General features: G+C 36.5%; 1 protein-coding gene across 1 annotated transcript in view; it reads right to left on the reverse strand.

Moving 5' to 3' along the window:
- usp43a (ubiquitin specific peptidase 43a) overlaps positions 1–18,378 on the reverse strand; it is a 131,972-nt gene that overhangs the window by 31,691 nt on the left and 81,903 nt on the right. Inside the window, exons 5-8 of the mRNA XM_039740751.1 lie at positions 12,756–12,891; positions 10,602–10,743; positions 5,957–6,119; positions 1–75 (exon numbers count right to left, since the gene is read on the reverse strand). The exon at positions 1–75 is cut by the window's left edge and continues 37 nt beyond it. Coding sequence (XP_039596685.1) covers positions 1–75; positions 5,957–6,119; positions 10,602–10,743; positions 12,756–12,891 — 516 coding nt within the window. The remainder of the gene's footprint in view (positions 76–5,956; positions 6,120–10,601; positions 10,744–12,755; positions 12,892–18,378) is intronic.

Below are 18,378 nucleotides of genomic sequence, written 5' to 3' on the forward strand. Positions count from 1 at the left end.
TTACTGAGAATGCACTGCTGCAGCTGTTCCCATGAGATGGCTCGGTCTTCTCTCATCAAGAATGGAGGCCCAAATCTGGAAAAGTTCAAAAAGTCTCATTTAGTGCCTATGATGCACACCTAACCTGTGAATAAGCCGTGCAAGAGGCTGGTGGTGTAGCAAAACTTGAATCAGGTGGGTTAAATTTCACAGGGCTTCCTTCAGAAGTCACAAAAGTTCCTTAATATTTCTCATAACGGACGTGAGCAATACAGACTTTAGTTCTCTCTCTAAAAACCAAGGGCAGAGAAAACAGGATGGGAGATACTTGTCCCTTCTTCCTGTCCACATTTTACATTTTTTGTCTGTTCAGTCTCCCCTCCCAAGAAATGCAGGCACAGCTATGTATGCTATTCAATGTAAAGCAGTGTATAGATTTTGGTCACTGAACATAATGTTGAAGTGCGACCACCTAAATCCTTAACTGGAATATTTTATAAAGATGTAACTTAGTTTACAAAAATTGTGCTCATGCTTACTTCTTGTAACTAATACGCTATGGGAATAGCTTCAAACACCTGTCATATTGTTTTTTTAAAATACACCTGGGGTATTCCTTCACATGGTTTTGGAGCTGTCCCCTTTTCTCTTTCTTTTGTTTTTATTTAAATCTCTGTCCTTGATTTTCTTTACTGATATACCTCACTCACTCCACATCTTTCTCCTTGACATCTCTCTACTGTCCTCACTTCTTAACACAGCAGCATTTTGTCCTTGTGCACTATTGCTGCCATGTCTACAGTAGCATCTTGCTGGAAATATTGAGATATTCTCTTTTAATATGTGCACATCATTTTTTATAACTTGGTTTTGCTTAGGCACTAACAATACCAAGCGGCTATCCATTTTGTTTGGATGCCAGGTGGCCTGTGTTTGTTAATGTAGGGACCTCCTAATCCCCCAGTCTTCTGAGTGTTTACGTTTTTCTAATCTGCCATTTGGACTGCAAACTCTGAAATGGCTTTTTTTTTTTACCTCTCCTGGTAGGTCTAAGAGTGCATGGGATTGGGCAGCAGTGATCGTTTTTATTCTCTCTATTGGATGCAAAACTATATTGTATTACAAACACATCTTTTATTGTTTGCATCTGTTTAATTCAATAAAAATGTATCCATTAAATAAGATAAAATAAAAATAAAAAAAAATGGTCACTTCTAATAAGGCTTGATTTAGTAGACTGTTGCCAGGTATTAAAATAATTTGAGAGATTTTTTTTTTTTTTTTAAGTTTTCAGCAGAGGTCTAGCACTCTCTCTAAAAGGTAAAATATTGATATTACTAAAGATTCCACTCTATTAATATTCTCCTCTTGACCATATAACCATGCTGGGTCTTTTCAAGTACTGATTTTTAAGACACAAGATGGATGGGGTGCATGTGCAGGCATCCTTGCTGGGAGTCCAGCCCTTTCACAACCAGACGACGTGCAGAGGATTCCAGTCTGGCATTGGGTACACTGACACCCTGGCAGGGTTGGACCAAGGAACAATACCCAGCTAGGAGGTATGCTAGATGGCAGCATCCTTGGCTTAGGATTCCCACATGGACACCCACAAGGCATGCTGGGCAATGTTGGGTTTCATGGGGGTTGCCAAGGGTAGCTGCCGTGATTAGTAATCCCTACTTTGTGGGGCTTCTGTTTGACTCAGTAGTGCCTCCAACATGCTATTCCATAAAACTGGAAGTACTCCACAAATAATACATTCCAATTTAAAATTTTCCAATGTGATCCAAACTACTCACAGAAAAATATTCTTTAAAAAAAACAAAAAAAAAACAAAAGCATTACATCAAAATTCAAAATCAATACTTATTTACAGATGTCCTTTTATAGTTTCCTCTTACACTTTAAGAAAAAAGAAAAAAAAACACACGCACACACACACACACACACAGGAATACATGTAAATTAAGAACTTCCCCTCCAGTCTCTTCCAAACAAATGGGTATTTTGTGAAAAGGGCCAAGATATGCAGACAGAGTTAGGCTGCAGTGACTTCTAAGTTTTCACCTCTGGCATTCGGACAATTAAATTTAGATTAAGCATACATTTATATTTTCTGTTTAGTGTGATTTTTATTTTGGCTTTGGTCCCTTTAGCAGATATCTGAACAAATCTGTAATGGTGCAGAGATACACTGTCTGTTCAATTTAGTTAATGTTGCTATAAACAACCAAATTACTGCGGACCATGAAATGAAAGATAGCTATTAAATAGTACTTTCCATGAGTACTGGTAGTAAATGAAATACAGGATAAGGTACAAAAAGGTGTACAATGTGACAAGTTCAATCGCAGGCTCAGATTTAATTTACTGTTGAGTGAGTATCAAATGTCCTAGAACAAAAAAAAAACAAAAGCTTTGGCTGCCCAGGGGAGAATTTCCCCACCCCTGGGCCAAGGACTAGTATTGATGGGATTTCTTCAAATGTTTCAGCTCAGCAATGTAATGCTTCAGGTTTTATGTGGAATGCTGATTTTCCAGTCCTAGTCATCCATAGCATGCTGGTATTACTATCACAAAGTGACAGAAAAACTAAGGCTGAAAAGTGTCTCATGTACATATTTACATAATAAAAAGGTAAAAAAAAAAATTAAGCATCAAAAATGTAACATATTGAATATTCTGATACTGATATGCAGCACAAAGAAGTGAAATTTAAGAGATTGCAAACTATATTTTCAACTTGCCTAAGGCTTACAAGGTCAGAGAGTAAAGTCTCAAAACTACAGACACTATCCTGGTGACATTCTCTGAACTTTCAAAATGGTACAGAACAATTTAGACCAGAAATGGACAGATAAAAATGAAGGTATACAGATGGGCTTATAAAAGATGATAGCAAACGGACCACTACAGTGTTAAGACACAGAGGGGTGAAATGGCAGATGATTAGCTCTAGTCTCTTCAAAGTGTTTATTCAGAAAAAAGGCAATCAAAACATTCTCTATAACATTTCATTTGAGAAACAATTATGATACAAAATTACATTCTAGTTCACTCACAATACAATTTGTGAACAGTTTTCCACATGAATACAGGATGCTCTTTATAGAAATGACTGTTTTTAAACTGCTAGAACTTAAAAGCTTAATGGTTAGTTATAAACAAAGCAGTGTATTCTGTTTTAAATACTCTAATTTACTTAATTATAATAGTAGAGATGGAGTCACGAAAACACATTGACTTCCTACATACTCACTCTATATTCGTATAACTGCATATATTTTAGGCATATTTCCTTCTTTACTAATATAAATTAATCAGCAATTACCAAACCTTCAATAGCAGATGTATCAAATATGTTTAACTATTTGTTCTTGTATTAAAAAGAATAATTTACACCTTTGGTTGAACCCTGGATTTGATATTGCCCAATTGATTTCTTAATGAAAATGATGTTGGACTGCAATTTCCTGTAACAATCAAACTTGAATACTTTAAGAGAGGCGAACTAAATATTCAACACACTAACAAAATTAGTACATCTCTCTATTTTGTTATTTAGACCTTTACTTGTTTCCTTGGTGCTGAATGGGTTAAAAAGAGGAACTCTTAAATGCTTGAGTGTATACTGTACATCTTACAGGTATTTACCGACTTTGAGGCAGTGGATTAAGAAACTATTTGCCTCCCTTTGGGAAACTTTTACAATCACATAGCGGAGTACCGAGATGCCCTGCAGACACAGGAGTAATAGGAATAAACTGTCAAGTCTGAACTCTTGCAGTCACATACTGGATTTCTGTGCTGATCATCTATAACCTGTATGATGTTATAATAAAAGAATTGTTTTAAAATGCGTCTTAAATCAAACAAACAAATCTCCAGTGCTGTCTTCAGATCTGAAGTCATATGTTCTTAAAATTCCAGTAAAAGAGGTGTTGAGCAATCACTTTGGTACATAGAGAGTAGGGTTGGACAGACAGGTGACCCCTGAAAGGGTAGAGTGGAAGTAATGGAAACCCTGGTGGATGACTTTCTTTGGAAGAACTTTAGCTTCCATCTCATGAATATGTTTTAGGAAACTGGGGACGTAGAGTCTACATATAACTTCAAGTTAGCAGTTTAAGCAACGACAAAGGCTTGTGTCCATGTACCCCTCAAAGAGGTTCTAGTAAACAACTAGCTGACTCAGGAAGGAGAAGTGTAACATTGTAGCTAATCTTAAGAGCAGAAAAATACTGATCTAGAAAAAAGTAATTGTTGGAAGGTATAAGGAATACTTAAAGGAAATCTTGAAACTGTTGGAGATTGTTTCCTCAGAGAAGCATCTAGCATGGCAGGGTTTATTCGTGTAAATTATATTCCTGTATTGGTTGAGAAGCTCCAAAATGGCAAGTCTGTAAAGCAGTGAAAGGCAACCTTTTTCGAATTGCGGCGCACTAAGTCCAAAAATTTTCTTTCGCGGAGCACCTGAGGGACTGCCCATAAATAAAGTCGTGACGACACAATCTAAAGACAATCGCCAATAAAAACAGTTAATTTTACAAGTTTGAAAGACATTTTATTAATAAAGGAATCAAAAGATAAATCTTAAATTTAATTAAAGTGGACGCTGAGATTGTTTTTCAGCACATATGCGATTGATGCGAGGATCAATTTTCGAAAGACAGACGCGCATTTCCTTGTCGATCATTTGAAGTCTCTCACGTTTCTTAGACTTCATTTCCGTAAGTGTTCCGTTATCTGTTTTTCCAACATAATTTTTTTTTTTTTTTTAAAACATTCTTTTTAATCAACCAAAAGTTCAAAAACACTAGCAATTTTAAATATTTTACAAAAGTTTTTGCGGCGCCTCTATAAAATTCCACGGCGCACTGGTTGCCCGATAATGCTGTAAAGGATGGATTAAACCTGTATGAAAATGCTCAAAAGTCTAGAAATCTGTGGCATGCCTGGTTTAAAGTGGATGTCCAGGGCTGCAGAACAATATGGTCAAGTGAGACAGCAAGAATAGGAAGTGGTCGTTCATTTCTATACTGGAGGACCATGGGTTTTGTTCTAATTACAGAAAGATCATAAAGGATCAGAAACTCAATTAGAAAACCAGGCCTCAGATTCAGGAGGAGGAGTGTGGATATTGTTCTGACTGTGAAAGAACAGGCTAAGCATTTGTCTTTGCACAGATATTCAAGAGGTCAAAGTAGTTTGCCAAACATGTTTTATTGCTCTGAGGCAGGCTGACAATAAGTCTAACCTTCAAAATCCTGAGAACACAGCTTTGCAGGTTATTTTGTGCGCAATAGTGTCGCTGAATTTTTGGAGTGGCTGTTGTAATCATAAATTCATTTATGACACACAACTCTAGCTGAAGTAGATCTGGGTTTCTTTTGAAGGTAAACAAGGATAGATTTAAGCTGCAGCTTAGGCTTGGACAGTGTTGAACTTGAGAGCTAGACAGCCAGCATCTCTGTCACTTGCAAATTATTTTAAGTGGTTTTACTGGACTGTGACCTGGAACAGTAAGCAGCAAAGTGACTAATGAGGATCAACACCTCAATCTACATTATGTTCATATCTTCTACTGGAATATGGAGTTTTGTATTCTGCAATTTAATGTGGAGCTGCCATTCTTGGTGGAAATATTTAAATTAACCAAGGTCTTGTAATTTGGAAAGGATAGCAGAGATCATGAAATGGATTGTCATTTTTGAAAGAGAGATGGCAGTACCAAGGGTGTTGTAATGGACAGTTTATTTATGGCTAAAGCTCTGGATACAGACTAAGAATATTATTATGAGGAAAGTTAGCTGAATTGAGATTTCCCATCAGAGTTACTCTGTGAAAGAGTAAGGAATTTTAAAATATGTGAGGACATCAGTGCAGAGCCATCACTTGTCTGTATTTAGATATTTAGAGGTGGCTTGGTAAAATTCATTACCCTTTTAGCATTTTAGTTTGAAATTTCACTTACCGAACACTTTGCTGTCCAGTTCCCGTAGTACTACAAATAAGCAAAAGCACCTTTCCCGACATTCCCTGATGTAGAAACTCTGATGATAAGGTGCCCGAGTGTGGCAACTTGTGACAATTTTGGCCTGAGGAGTAGGGGGATGATGGTAAGCTATGGTGATATCCTAGAAAAAACACAAAAATACTGATTAAGAAGTTGAGCCCTTAGGCACAAAGCTTGAAGAGCACCACTGGTATTGACATGCGGCACACTCAAATATCACATTGCCTCAAAAACCTATTAACACCAAGTACACTAAGTAATAAATATACACTTTATTCTTGCCATATTATGAACCAAAGGGTTAAAAAATTGGAGAGAGTTGCCACCTCAAATGGCTTAGACCCTGTTTTGATTCTGAGTGAAATCAAAACAATTCTTTATGTGAGAGACTTCAAGGGACTCTGTATTATTACCACAGTACAAAGATATGCTGTTAAGTGGGCTGGAGAAACTAAAATTTGCCAGGTGTCTATTAAGTGTTGGTAGAAGAGTGAGTGTACTATGACATGAAATGCACACCATGGAAGATTTTGTTCCCATCTATGCAAAAATAGGCCTTGACTGCAAGGCAAAAAATAGATGATTAAACCCATTATACTGTTGAGAAAATCCTGTGTGTATCTTTTAGAAACAAATGAATTTCATTTTTCAACTGTGCTGCCATTAATCAACTGAAATGTTGAGTCTTGATGTTATATAGACTTGTTCAAGGCCCTAATTTATCTCTGCTTTCAAGCTTTGACAACAGGTTCTATAGAAATGCAAAGAATTAACAGCAACTACAAATGCTATAGGTGGAGAGCAAACAGTTACGTCATATCCCTGCCACTGTAAATGTAGTCCTTTTGTTACCTCACATCCTGAAATCAATGTCATTTGAACTCTTTGTCAGATGTGGCGCTGTGTGAAAATGAAGCATTTCCTGGGTTTAGGGCATAATGTAGAATGGCAAAAGACAAAACTAGAAATTTAGCCCCCATGTCACCTTTCAGTTTTGAGCAGCTCACTTCAGGAGGCTACGTCAAACAGTCAACACCATAGGCCAGTTATAAAAAAAACCCTTTATTATTTAGGAGAATTCAGAAAGTTATCAGGGTACTTGAGAGATGTCATCAAAAAAACTGGCTAACTTTACAAGAGCATTCCGTTGTTCTGAATGTCTCAGAGCAGGTTAGATAACTGAGAGGGTGCAGTAACCTCTGCTAAAAGGGTCAGCCTCTTGATAGGCAGAGCAACTCAGCAATAAAGGGCTATGCAAACTGACACCATGGGTAGTGCTGAAATGGTTTCTTATTTAAATGGGGGAAAAAAAAAAAAGACCTCTTTACTATAAAAATGTTCAGTGTTTAGTTTCTCTCCCAAGTTTGGTTAATTCTCTTGGCAGTTTTGCAGACATTCAATTAGTCTGTCTCTGCAAATGATTAACCTTTATTTTAAAAAGTACCCTGCTAGAGTGAACACCATTCCTAAAGTACTTAGATGTACAGACGCACAGTACCACTGTTTATATACAATTTATAGTACTGAAGCAGAATCAGGACAAACAACATACTCGGGGAAGCAAAGCAGTTTGCAGCGGGCATTGTTGGTAGATGACGGTTGTTTAATAAAAAAAAAAAAAAAGATTTGCTGCTGTCCTGACAACTCAAACCAAAACAAAAGAAGAAAATCAGGAAATAAAGAAACAACCTGTACATTAATTGTCTGCTGGGACTCAGAAAAGACTGGGTGTAGTACATTTACAATTTCCTAATTTTTGGATTCCTGTGAGACAGACATTTCACAGGCAAAGCTACAAACCAAGCGTTAAGAGTCAAACTCGTGGATAACAAAAATGGAAAAAACAGTAAATAGGTTTGTACAAATTTTACAAAATAATCTTTCAAATCACTGAAAATAACAGAGATTGCAATTATATTCAACACTTCGCAAAAGTGTGTACATAAGGATATCTATGGTATACTGAAAAGCAAGTATATTTATAGCACAAACCAGCATAAGTATATTCTTAAATTAAGTAAAGGTCAACTGTTGTGTATTTTGAGAGAGCTCAAAACATTATCAATTACCAGTGTCAAAGCAGAAACTGAACTCAAAGACAAAACCGAATGTAGCTCATGCTTTGATAGGGCCTGCCACTGAAGGAGCAGCTGCAGCTGCTTAAGGTTCAAGACAAAAAGAGCAAATTAAACAGAAAGGGTGCTAGAGACTAAATCCTACCAATGTCTGGAAACAGTAATCAACATTGAGATCATTGTAAATATAAATGACGCAAATGGTGAGCTGTACAGAAGAACATGATTTAAACTCGCTGTGTGTTTGTTTACATCCATTATAATGAAGCGTTTTGAAAAGCCTGTGCCCAGCAATTTTTTGTTGACATAACACATGTACACACAGCAGTCAAATTTCTCATGCTGAGCACAACATATGTACAGAGTTGAGGTTTTATTCTTCAGGATATTCCTTAATTTATGGCTTATTTTTTTTAATACTGTATGAACATGTTGTGCCTTTTGTAACCTGCCGAAATGCTTTCATTTTTTTTTTCTGTACACTGTGCGTATTTAAATATCTTACCAGCCAGTTAATTTTGTGACCAAAAACTGCAGTGATGTCACAGACGTCAGCAGAAGATTTCTTGGAGTTCTCAGAATGGCTAAGTAAATGAAGAGTGTAAGTGTTTAGCTTGTAAAAATCATATTCCAAAATAGAACAGTATGTGTACTTGCTAGTGTAATGGGATGCAAATGAAAATTAAAGGGTAAGAGGAGAGTTACATGAAGATAAAACACAAATAAACCAAGCAATGGGAATTGGCCCAAGTAAGCAGAAGAATGGAGATCAGTTCCTCAGTGCAGAACTGTGGATTACATAACTTGGGTTGCACTCACTTGAGAGCTAGAGAAACGCAATAAATAAGTGGAGATCACTACAAAATGGAAATTAAAATAAAATAACTGAACAAGCCATAGTAGAAATGACATAATAAAAAGGGAAAGTTTAGTCTTGAGCCTCAAAACTGAGTATGCAATTCTTGAGCTATCACAAAACCAATCATATTGATTATGTAAAGGTCTATAATAAAACGTGCATGAGAGAAACATTGAACTAAATTGATTAAATAGAGAGTACAGGAATGGCTGAAATACTGTACCAAATAAATAACTTTAAGCAGTGAGGTTACAGGGTTTCAATTAATATATAAAGAAATCTGCAATGTTTGCCTTAATATATACAGTTGATGAGTACCTCTCAGCTAAGTTGGGTGTAGGAGAAGAGTTCTGAGTAAATTATAATTCAAATAAAGACAAAAAAGATGGCGGTTGAGGAGAGGAGATGTCCACAAATAAAACAGAAATGCGTAGTTGTCACCCATTAACAGCAAACTACACTTGGAACTGATAAAATCAACACAAACAATATCAATGGAATTCCACCAGCATTCACTCAAACATAATACATATTTGAATTTTAAACTGCTCACTATTCCCTACGTATGTTTTTATATAGAGTGTACAGTTTCAATGACTTGCTCCTGAAGGTACATTTTTCTGGGTACAGTATACCTTAAGTGTGCCAAAACGTAAACTAAACAGCACAAAGAACACACTAAAATTGGGCAGAGTTTGTACTTGCTTGAAAAATGGCAACAAAGTAGTATTCTTTCCTTTATAAGGAGTGCAGCACATGTCTAATGGGCAAAATGAGCGGATTCACCTACAAATTAGCTAAAAGCCATCCTCCACATCAACTAACTTCTATCACTTTGCCCAGATGTAGAATAAGATGGACATTCTGGCTCTTGACATTTTGGCATTTAAGCCTAACATGTACATTAATTACATTAAATTTAAATTGACCAGTACTTGTGATTACCAACATGGAATATTTGGAGGAAATTATAAAGATGATAAATGTTCTTTTTATTGAATCTTTGGATTCTTGTTTTAGCTCCTTTTATACTTGTTTACAGGTTTTCTTATTATAAACCAAACACTTTATTCAGCTCATATTACAAGTGTTGCCACTTTGTCTGCCCTTGTGATTCAATTTTGCATAAAAATACGTCACAGTACAAACCAGATTCAAATACCTAAGAAGAAAGTAGAAAATAGAAACTGTACTTCAACTAAGGTCATGCCATCTGCATGACAACACATGATAAGGAGGTACAATCAGTGACAAGGACATTAAAATGTCTATGCTGATAGTTTTGAATTAGTAAAAGTCTCACAAATGAAGCAAGAATCAAGCAACTGATAGAATCTCTAGTAATTCCAGAATCTTTTCTGAAAACTGGTAGTCAGCATTTTTAGTTTTAGAGGAAAAGGTGAAGTAGTATAGGGCCTCTGTATTTGGACTCCCTGCTTGTGTGAACTTGAAATGACTTCAATATATGGCTCCTGAGGCTGTCTCGACCTTCCAAAGGCTCAGACACAGATTTCATTGATGGGCTTTTGTGAAATGAGATAATAAAGTAACTGAAAGATGTGGGGGTAAACTCACAAGAGCTAAATGCTTGAACATTCTACACAAGGGAACAGTTGTTCTAATAACATATACATTTTAATTGGCATATAATAAAAGAAAGATAGCTTACCTGAAACATGAGATGCATTTCTGTTCAGCAATGTAGGAGCCTGAAAAGCATAGACACTGTCATTTTCAGCTATGCTGGTCAGATCCTCATCATCAGAAAACGAGCGCTGAAAACCAGTGGAATAGAGCTCTGTAAGAATTACCTAAGAGAGAAAAAGAAAGTGGGTTACGAAATAAAGAGGCATCATCTATTGGGGGCATTTAGCATGTGCTTCATAGAGATTTCACTTCATAATAAGTGCACTCTCGGCTTCCTATACTTTTTACTTGTATTAAGTAAAAGAGATACAAATTTATTTACTTAAGGCTTACTTTAATAAACTGCACTATACACTTACTGTTATTTCAAGTAAGTAACCAAGGTGCCTGTATAGGGCAGGTCTAACACTAGCATGCTTTTTGAATTACAGTATAAACAAGATTTAAGTGGAGGTCCAGGAACCACACACTGAAAACCGAACACTGAAAACACACTCTATAGTAAGCCGATTTCATTCATTATCTGAACTCCCTTAGTGGAATACAGGACACAAGGATTAAACTGATTTTACAAAGCAAACAATTACCACAAAGAACACAAAATTCCTGTAAAATAGACAAAATAAATAAAAGCCTACATGGTTTACAAAACTAGAAATTAATAGACTTAACAATCAGTATAATAATGTGTGACAGGTAGGGGCATATAACAGTTGCAATAAAGTACTGTATCATTTAATAAAAACAAATATTGATGGCTTTTCATTGAAATGCAACACAGAAAGCACAAATTCAGTCATAAGTGAATATTAAGACAGAAAAAGAGTCTTGGGGGGAAAAAATGTGTTTCAAAGAACAAGCTGAATGAAAGCTTGCCTAAAGTATTTCAAAGCCTTACTATTGAAGGAAGGCAGTGTTAGATCACCTTCAAATTCGAAAAGATATACATCATGTAGAACTGCGGATTGTTATTCTAGGGGGATCCATTTTACACCTTTGTGGATGAGTTGAGTGTTAACCATATTAAACATGATAGGAACAACAAATGTTAACTTCATTAATATCTGTAATATTAGCCTAATTTGTGGGAGTGTGTCATATTATGGCCCACTGTCTTACTTACAGTAGCTTTCCACCTGGTTTCCAAAGCAGCTGGCACAGCCTCAGTCTCTCCCCTGAATCCACTTAAGGAAAACAGTACATTCAGAAAATGGACAAATAAATAAAATCCACATGGTGGTGGCAAATCAGGTCTAAAGTGTGTATACGATTTAGACCAGGACAAAACTCTACAACGGGTGCAAAAAATACTGTCAAAGTGATCTCTGCACGATCACTAAAAAGATACCTGCAGAAGTCCAACTGAGAGTTACTAAATATGTAATAAAAATATAGAGCCAAAGTATTACGAGAATATTCTAGGAATGTTCAATGAACGCAAGATTAATTTTTGACTATAAAAGCTTAACTCTACAAAGAATAAACACAATTATTCACCAGGTTCAAGACTCCATGAGAAAGGTAATTTGGCAGATTCTCTAATGTGAAAATGTTGTAAAAACATAAATCAAGGTTGTACATTTTCCCTCAATTTAAATTAACTCATAACAGTGTCATGGTTTTCTTATTTTTGGGCATCACAACAAATCCCAAGACTATCAAGACAAATTTAAGAATCTTCCCAAAGCAGCAGTCTATCATTACATGCCTACAAACACATCTTCAAATGATGATAGAAAAAAATTCAAATAACCGGATTACAGTGGTAGAACATGAGATAAAAATGTAAAATTCAACATCCAAAGAAAGGCCAGATAAAATGTGAGGCAATAGTGTCTCTTATACTAGACAAAAGTAGCGAGAAAACAAAATATACTTCACTGAAATGGAAAGAAAACCTGAAGAACCAGATCAAGTGGTCCCTCAGCCCCCACAGACTAATCCCAACTGCCCCAGCTGGGTGTTCTAGTAATTTTATTCTCTAGTAGCTCATCACTTAACACATCTAAAACGAAAATGACAATCTAAAAGCATAAATAAATAAAGCTCTTACAGGTTCTGCAGAGGTGGAGTATAGTTAAGAGCAAATCAGACAAAGTGACTGGTACAGCTGTCAGAGACAGAAAAGGAAGACAACAAAAGCAGCAGCAGTTGTCTTAACGTGAGTGGAGTATACCTGATCATGTGTGACCTTCCCTTCATTTGCCACCATCTCCCTTAAGCATGCCACAGACCCAAAAAGAGGTACAGCTAATCCAATCCTTAAGTATCGTTGCCCTTTGTTGAGGAAGACCAAGGTAACATAAACAGGCCTGTAACAAAGAGAGTGGAGACAGAAATGGGGAATATGAGACATACTGAAAACACAAAGCCAGAAGCAAGAGTAATCCAGTTAAGCCAAGGACTCTGCTAGTACATAGTCCACACTGGAAGAAAATGGGTAATCATCTCAACTTTACTGCAGACTACCTTCCATGCAAATTGTTAGCATGTTGCGTCTTCAAATTAAATAAGAAAAAGAATAATGCAATTCATATAATATCCATATTACTAAATAAAACACATTACTCGCCACTAGGTATTTTATTACCATGGTATAGTTCCAGCTCCCCTAGATTTGAGCATACAATTCTAAAATACCCAAAACATCTTAGGAAAGGGACTGAATTGCACACGTAGAGAATAGATTCCTAAAGCAGCACATTTTTCAGGTAACAGAGTTTCAGGCTATCATTAAATTAGTAAGAGGCAGAGGTGAGGAAGCTTAATTTGACACTGACAGAGTTTGTTAGAGAGAAGTGAAGAGGAAGGGTGGGTACATGCAGTGTCATTGATCCATTTACTAAACCATTTGCTTTGTTCCGAGTCAACAGACAACTGGCGCCTACCCTAGCATCCGTGGGTGGAACAGTCCAACACTAAGCACATTAATAAACACTGGGTCAATTCAGACTCATTGGTAATCCTAACATGCATACAATTTGGGATGTAGTAAAACAAAGCTATGGGATGCCCTGCCTGTTGGAGTATAAAATACACAATTAGCCACAGCATTTACATCCAAACTGAAGACTTGCTACTTTAACCTAGCATACCTGGAATATAATTTGCTTTCTTGGTTGTTGATTTTGCAATTTCTGAGGTACACTTGTTCAAATATAAAAGCTGTAAATATTATGAACTGTTGCAGAACTCCTTTATTTCATTTTCCGTCTTGGTGTCCTGCTGTGCCACTTGCTTGTAGTACTATTCATGAACAGTGGCAAAAGATATTTTGGGAACCTTGGGATTCAGTAATACAAAGATTCAATCAATTTTTTATTAGACTGTCCAGCACATATTTATGACACTAAAGAATACCCAGGAGCGACAGGGCAGCCAGTTGGTCTAGCTCATCAGAACTGTGATTTTTGTCTAATATAACAGTATTCCAAATCCCCAGAGGTGTAATTTTTTCCATGAATGCTGTGGACAGAGTGTGGATGGTTTTCCTCTCCTTTGCCTTCAACTGGCCATATCACAACTGTAATGCTACTTTAAATTGCCATATTTATGTTAAATGCAATTAAATTCCGTACAATCTATGCATAAATGGATGGAATAACTTACTGTTAGTCAATTATAGTTGTGTGAGCATTCTTGTTTGTACTACATAGGAGCACTATAAAAAGTTAAATTGAATTGAGTATTACAGTGAACATAGCTACAAAGCCCAGTGGTCTCAGCTACCGGGAGAAAATGCCAATGTAATTATTTTCACATAAAACAAACCAGAAATGCTAGAGTGCAATATAATTTTTGCAGCATTCTAAAGTCCATCTGTCCATTATCCAACCTGCTCATTGATTTTTTTTATTCATGTGCAATCTTCATTTAAAATTTCAGTTTGACAATTTCTGTCATTGTTTAAAAAGTCATCGCATCAAGCAGAGATGCAAACTTTCCTATGGCAATAAATTTGCAAAATTCATGTTGAAAATATAATATTGATTAAGCAGTGAAATAACTAATTGCAAGTACTAGAAGTGGGAGAAAAAGAAAAATCAATATAGTGTAGTAGCAAAATATGTTCAGTCTGACAATTGCATCTGCAGTTGTCTAATTTCAAAGGCAAACTTTTTTTTTTTTTTTTTTAAATCAAGTTGGTAATAGTAGAGCAAAATTGCTTCTAACACCTTTTAGACAGAACACTAAACACTTCTGCCACTTCAGTTACATCTGAACTTGCCTGTGAACAAGTTTCCAATGTCTGAGAAAAAACAACTGTTAATATTAGCATAGACGCAGATATTCCACTAAATGTCCATATAATGTTTTAATAAATTCAGTGTTTCAATTCAGTTTGGTTTTCACAATGTTACAGGGCAGAAAGTGAAACATGCAAAACTGAAATAAGTGGCATAGGAAAATCACATTCTAGCACAACAGTATCATCACAAGTGTGTGTGTGTGTGTATATATATATATATATATATATATATATATATATATATATATATATATATATATATATATATATATATATATATATATATATACACACACACACACACACACACACACACACATACACTCACACAGTGGAACCTCGAGATACGAGTTTAATTTGTTCCAGCACTGAGCTTATATAGCGAATTTCTAGTATCTAGAACAAACTTCCCCATTGAAAATAATGGAAATCCAGTTAATCCGTTCCGCACCCCCAAAAATAACATAAAAATCAATTTTCCTAACAAATAACACTGATAAATAATATATACAAGTGGAACCTCAGTTTGCAAGTAACTTGGTTTATGAGTATTTTGCAAGACGATATAAATTTTTTTATTAATTTTGACTTGATAAAACGAGCGATGTCTTGCAATACAAGTAGTATGGATACACTGTCTGCTGAGCGTCATGTGAGCATAACTGAGCTGATGGTGGTACTCTCACTCTCACTCAGGGCAATCATCTCCTATTCTCCGTCTGCACGATATTTTTGTATACGCTTATACAGCGAATTGCTACAGCGAAACAATGAAATCACAAGCGCACAAACGCGTAGATCCTGACACTACGGGAGAACAATTAACAGTGAGTGACCGGACGACGGGCTGGCAGCGTCTACTTGGGTGAATCCCCGAGTCGAGGCGTAGTCAGAAACAATGCTCAGGGGCCTAAAGTGTGCCAAGAAAACATCCCCCACACCATTACACCACCACCACCAGCCTGCACAGTGGCAACAAGGCATGATGGATCCATGTTCTCATTCTGTTTACGCCAAATTCTGACTCTACCATTTGAATGTCTCAACAGAAATCGAGAGTCATCAGACCAGGCAACATTTTTCCAGTCTTCAACTGTCCAATTTTGGTGAGCTCGTGCAAATTGTAGCCTCTTTTTCCTATTTGTAGTGGAGATGAGTGGTACCCGGTGGGGTCTTCTGCTGTTGTAGCCCATCCGCCTCAAGGTTGTGCGTGTTGTGGCTTTACAAATGGTTTGCTGCATACCTCGGTTGTAACGAGTGGTTATTTCAATCAAAGTTGCTCTTCTATCAGCTTGAATCAGTCGGCCCATTCTCCTCTGACCTCTAGCATCAACAAGGCATTTTCGCCCACAGGACTGCCGCATACTGGATGTTTTTCCCTTTTCACACCATTCTTTGTAAACCCTAGAAATGGTTGTGCGTGAAAATCCCAGTAACTGAGCAGATTGTGAAATACTCAGACCGGCCCGTCTGGCACCAACAACCATGCCACGCTCAAAATTGCTTAAATCACCTTTCTTTCCCATTCTGACATTCAGTTTGGAGTCCAGGAGATTGTCTTGACCAGGACCACACCCCTAAATGCATTGAAGCAAGTGCCATGTGATTGGTTGATTAGATAATTGCATTAATGAGAAATTGAACAGGTGTTCTTAAAAATCCTTTCGGTGAGTGTATACAGTATATTATATACTAGCAAAATACCCGTGCTTCGCAGCGGAGAAGTAGTGTGTTAAAGAAGCAATGAAAAAGAAAAGGAAACATTTTGAAAATAACGTAACATGATTGTCAATGCAATTGTTTTGTCACTGTTGTGAGTGATGCTGTCATATATATATATATATATATATATATATATATATATATATATATATATATGTGTGTGTATATGTGTATATATGTATATATATGTGTGTGTATATGTGTATATATGTATATATATGTATGTATATGTGTATATATGTATATGTATATATATGTATATGTGTATATACTGTATATACACACATATACACACATATATAAACATATATATACATATACATACATATCTACATATATACACACACAGCTATTTCGTATCAGTGCAATACGCTGCTTGTTAAAACGGATAACTCCTGCTCTTACGTGCAAGTCTGCGTGGATATTATGAACTATCGTATTTGTTCAAGTTCTATTTAAATTTTAAATAGAAGGAATTTTTATTTAGTCGACAGAAATATCTTTGGTAGGAATGGTAAAAACAAACAGGAATATTATTCCTGAATAAATCAACTCAAACCTTAAACAACTTATAATATTTTTGCTCTCCATAAAAATATATCCTGTCAAAATTATACAAATTCAAATAGGAACATGGTGCATAACAAAACCTGGAAATATAAATAAAATGTGTTCCTTTCAGCAATAACAAATCTAATCATTCAGTTGTCTTTGCTCATATGTCATTTTAGAGCTGGACGCCTGGCATCTTTTTTTGGCAACAAGTTCGTTTATGTTTGGTGTGAGGTTCTGTGTTGTGGAGATTCTCAGGATGGATTGCAGGTGCTCATCAGTGAGGCGACTCCTGTGTGCTGTTTTGTTAGTCTTTATCACTGAGAAGAGCTTCTCACACAGATATGTGCTACCAAACATGCACAAGGTTCGAGCCGCATGTAGACGGACTTTTTTTGTTCTTCAAAGTCACCAAAGCGCCGTGCAAACTCAGTCCGCTCAGTTTATCAGCAAAGTGCGTATTTGGGAACACCGTAGTGACGACTTGGTTCAACATTACTTGGCAACAGGGAAAGTGGGGCAAGTTGCACTGGTGCATTTGTGTCTCCCATAAAAGCAGCTTCACTTGAAATCACTTTGTGATTGTGCACGGTAAAACGTCCGCTGAAGTGTCAGATTCTTATTTAATTCTTCTGCTTTCTGTATCTTCTGCATTGCATTCAGGTCTTTCAGGTTACCCTGATGTTTTGTCTCATAGTGCCGTCTTAGATTAAATTCTGTAATTACAGCCACATTAGCTCCACAAATGAGACACACGGGTTCAGTAAACATATACTCAGCCTCCCATCGGTTTTAAAGGCTCTATTTTCAGAATCAACTTTTCTCTTCAGCATCGTGTGAGCTAGCTTCGCAATAACTTGCAGCATCATAAGCTAGACTTGATTAACGCGGTAAGTGTTCGGCAAGGCAGCTGAAGCGCTGCATTTTAGTAGTTTATTGTGTTACCAGCGCTTCATATACCCGGGCCATTAATAACAATAATACAGTATATAAAATGATCTCGCGCGGATATAATTACGCCGGGCGGATGTGGCCCTCGGCCCTTGAGTGTGACACATATGGACTAAATAGAACTTGAAAAGATATATTTTTTCAAATGTGATCGCGCAATTCAGATAGAGTTGACGCACTACAGCCTGCATGCCTCAATAAGTCATCCTCCCTCGCTCTTACTTTTTTACCGTTCATCTAATGAATACACTGAGTATGGCTTTACCAAAACAATCATTGATGGCGAATAAAGTATCCATTATTCGAGTATGTAGAGCGGGATATA

Source organism: Polypterus senegalus, chromosome 17 (genome assembly GCF_016835505.1).
Source record: "Polypterus senegalus isolate Bchr_013 chromosome 17, ASM1683550v1, whole genome shotgun sequence".
Taxonomy (NCBI): Eukaryota; Metazoa; Chordata; class Cladistia; order Polypteriformes; family Polypteridae; genus Polypterus; species Polypterus senegalus.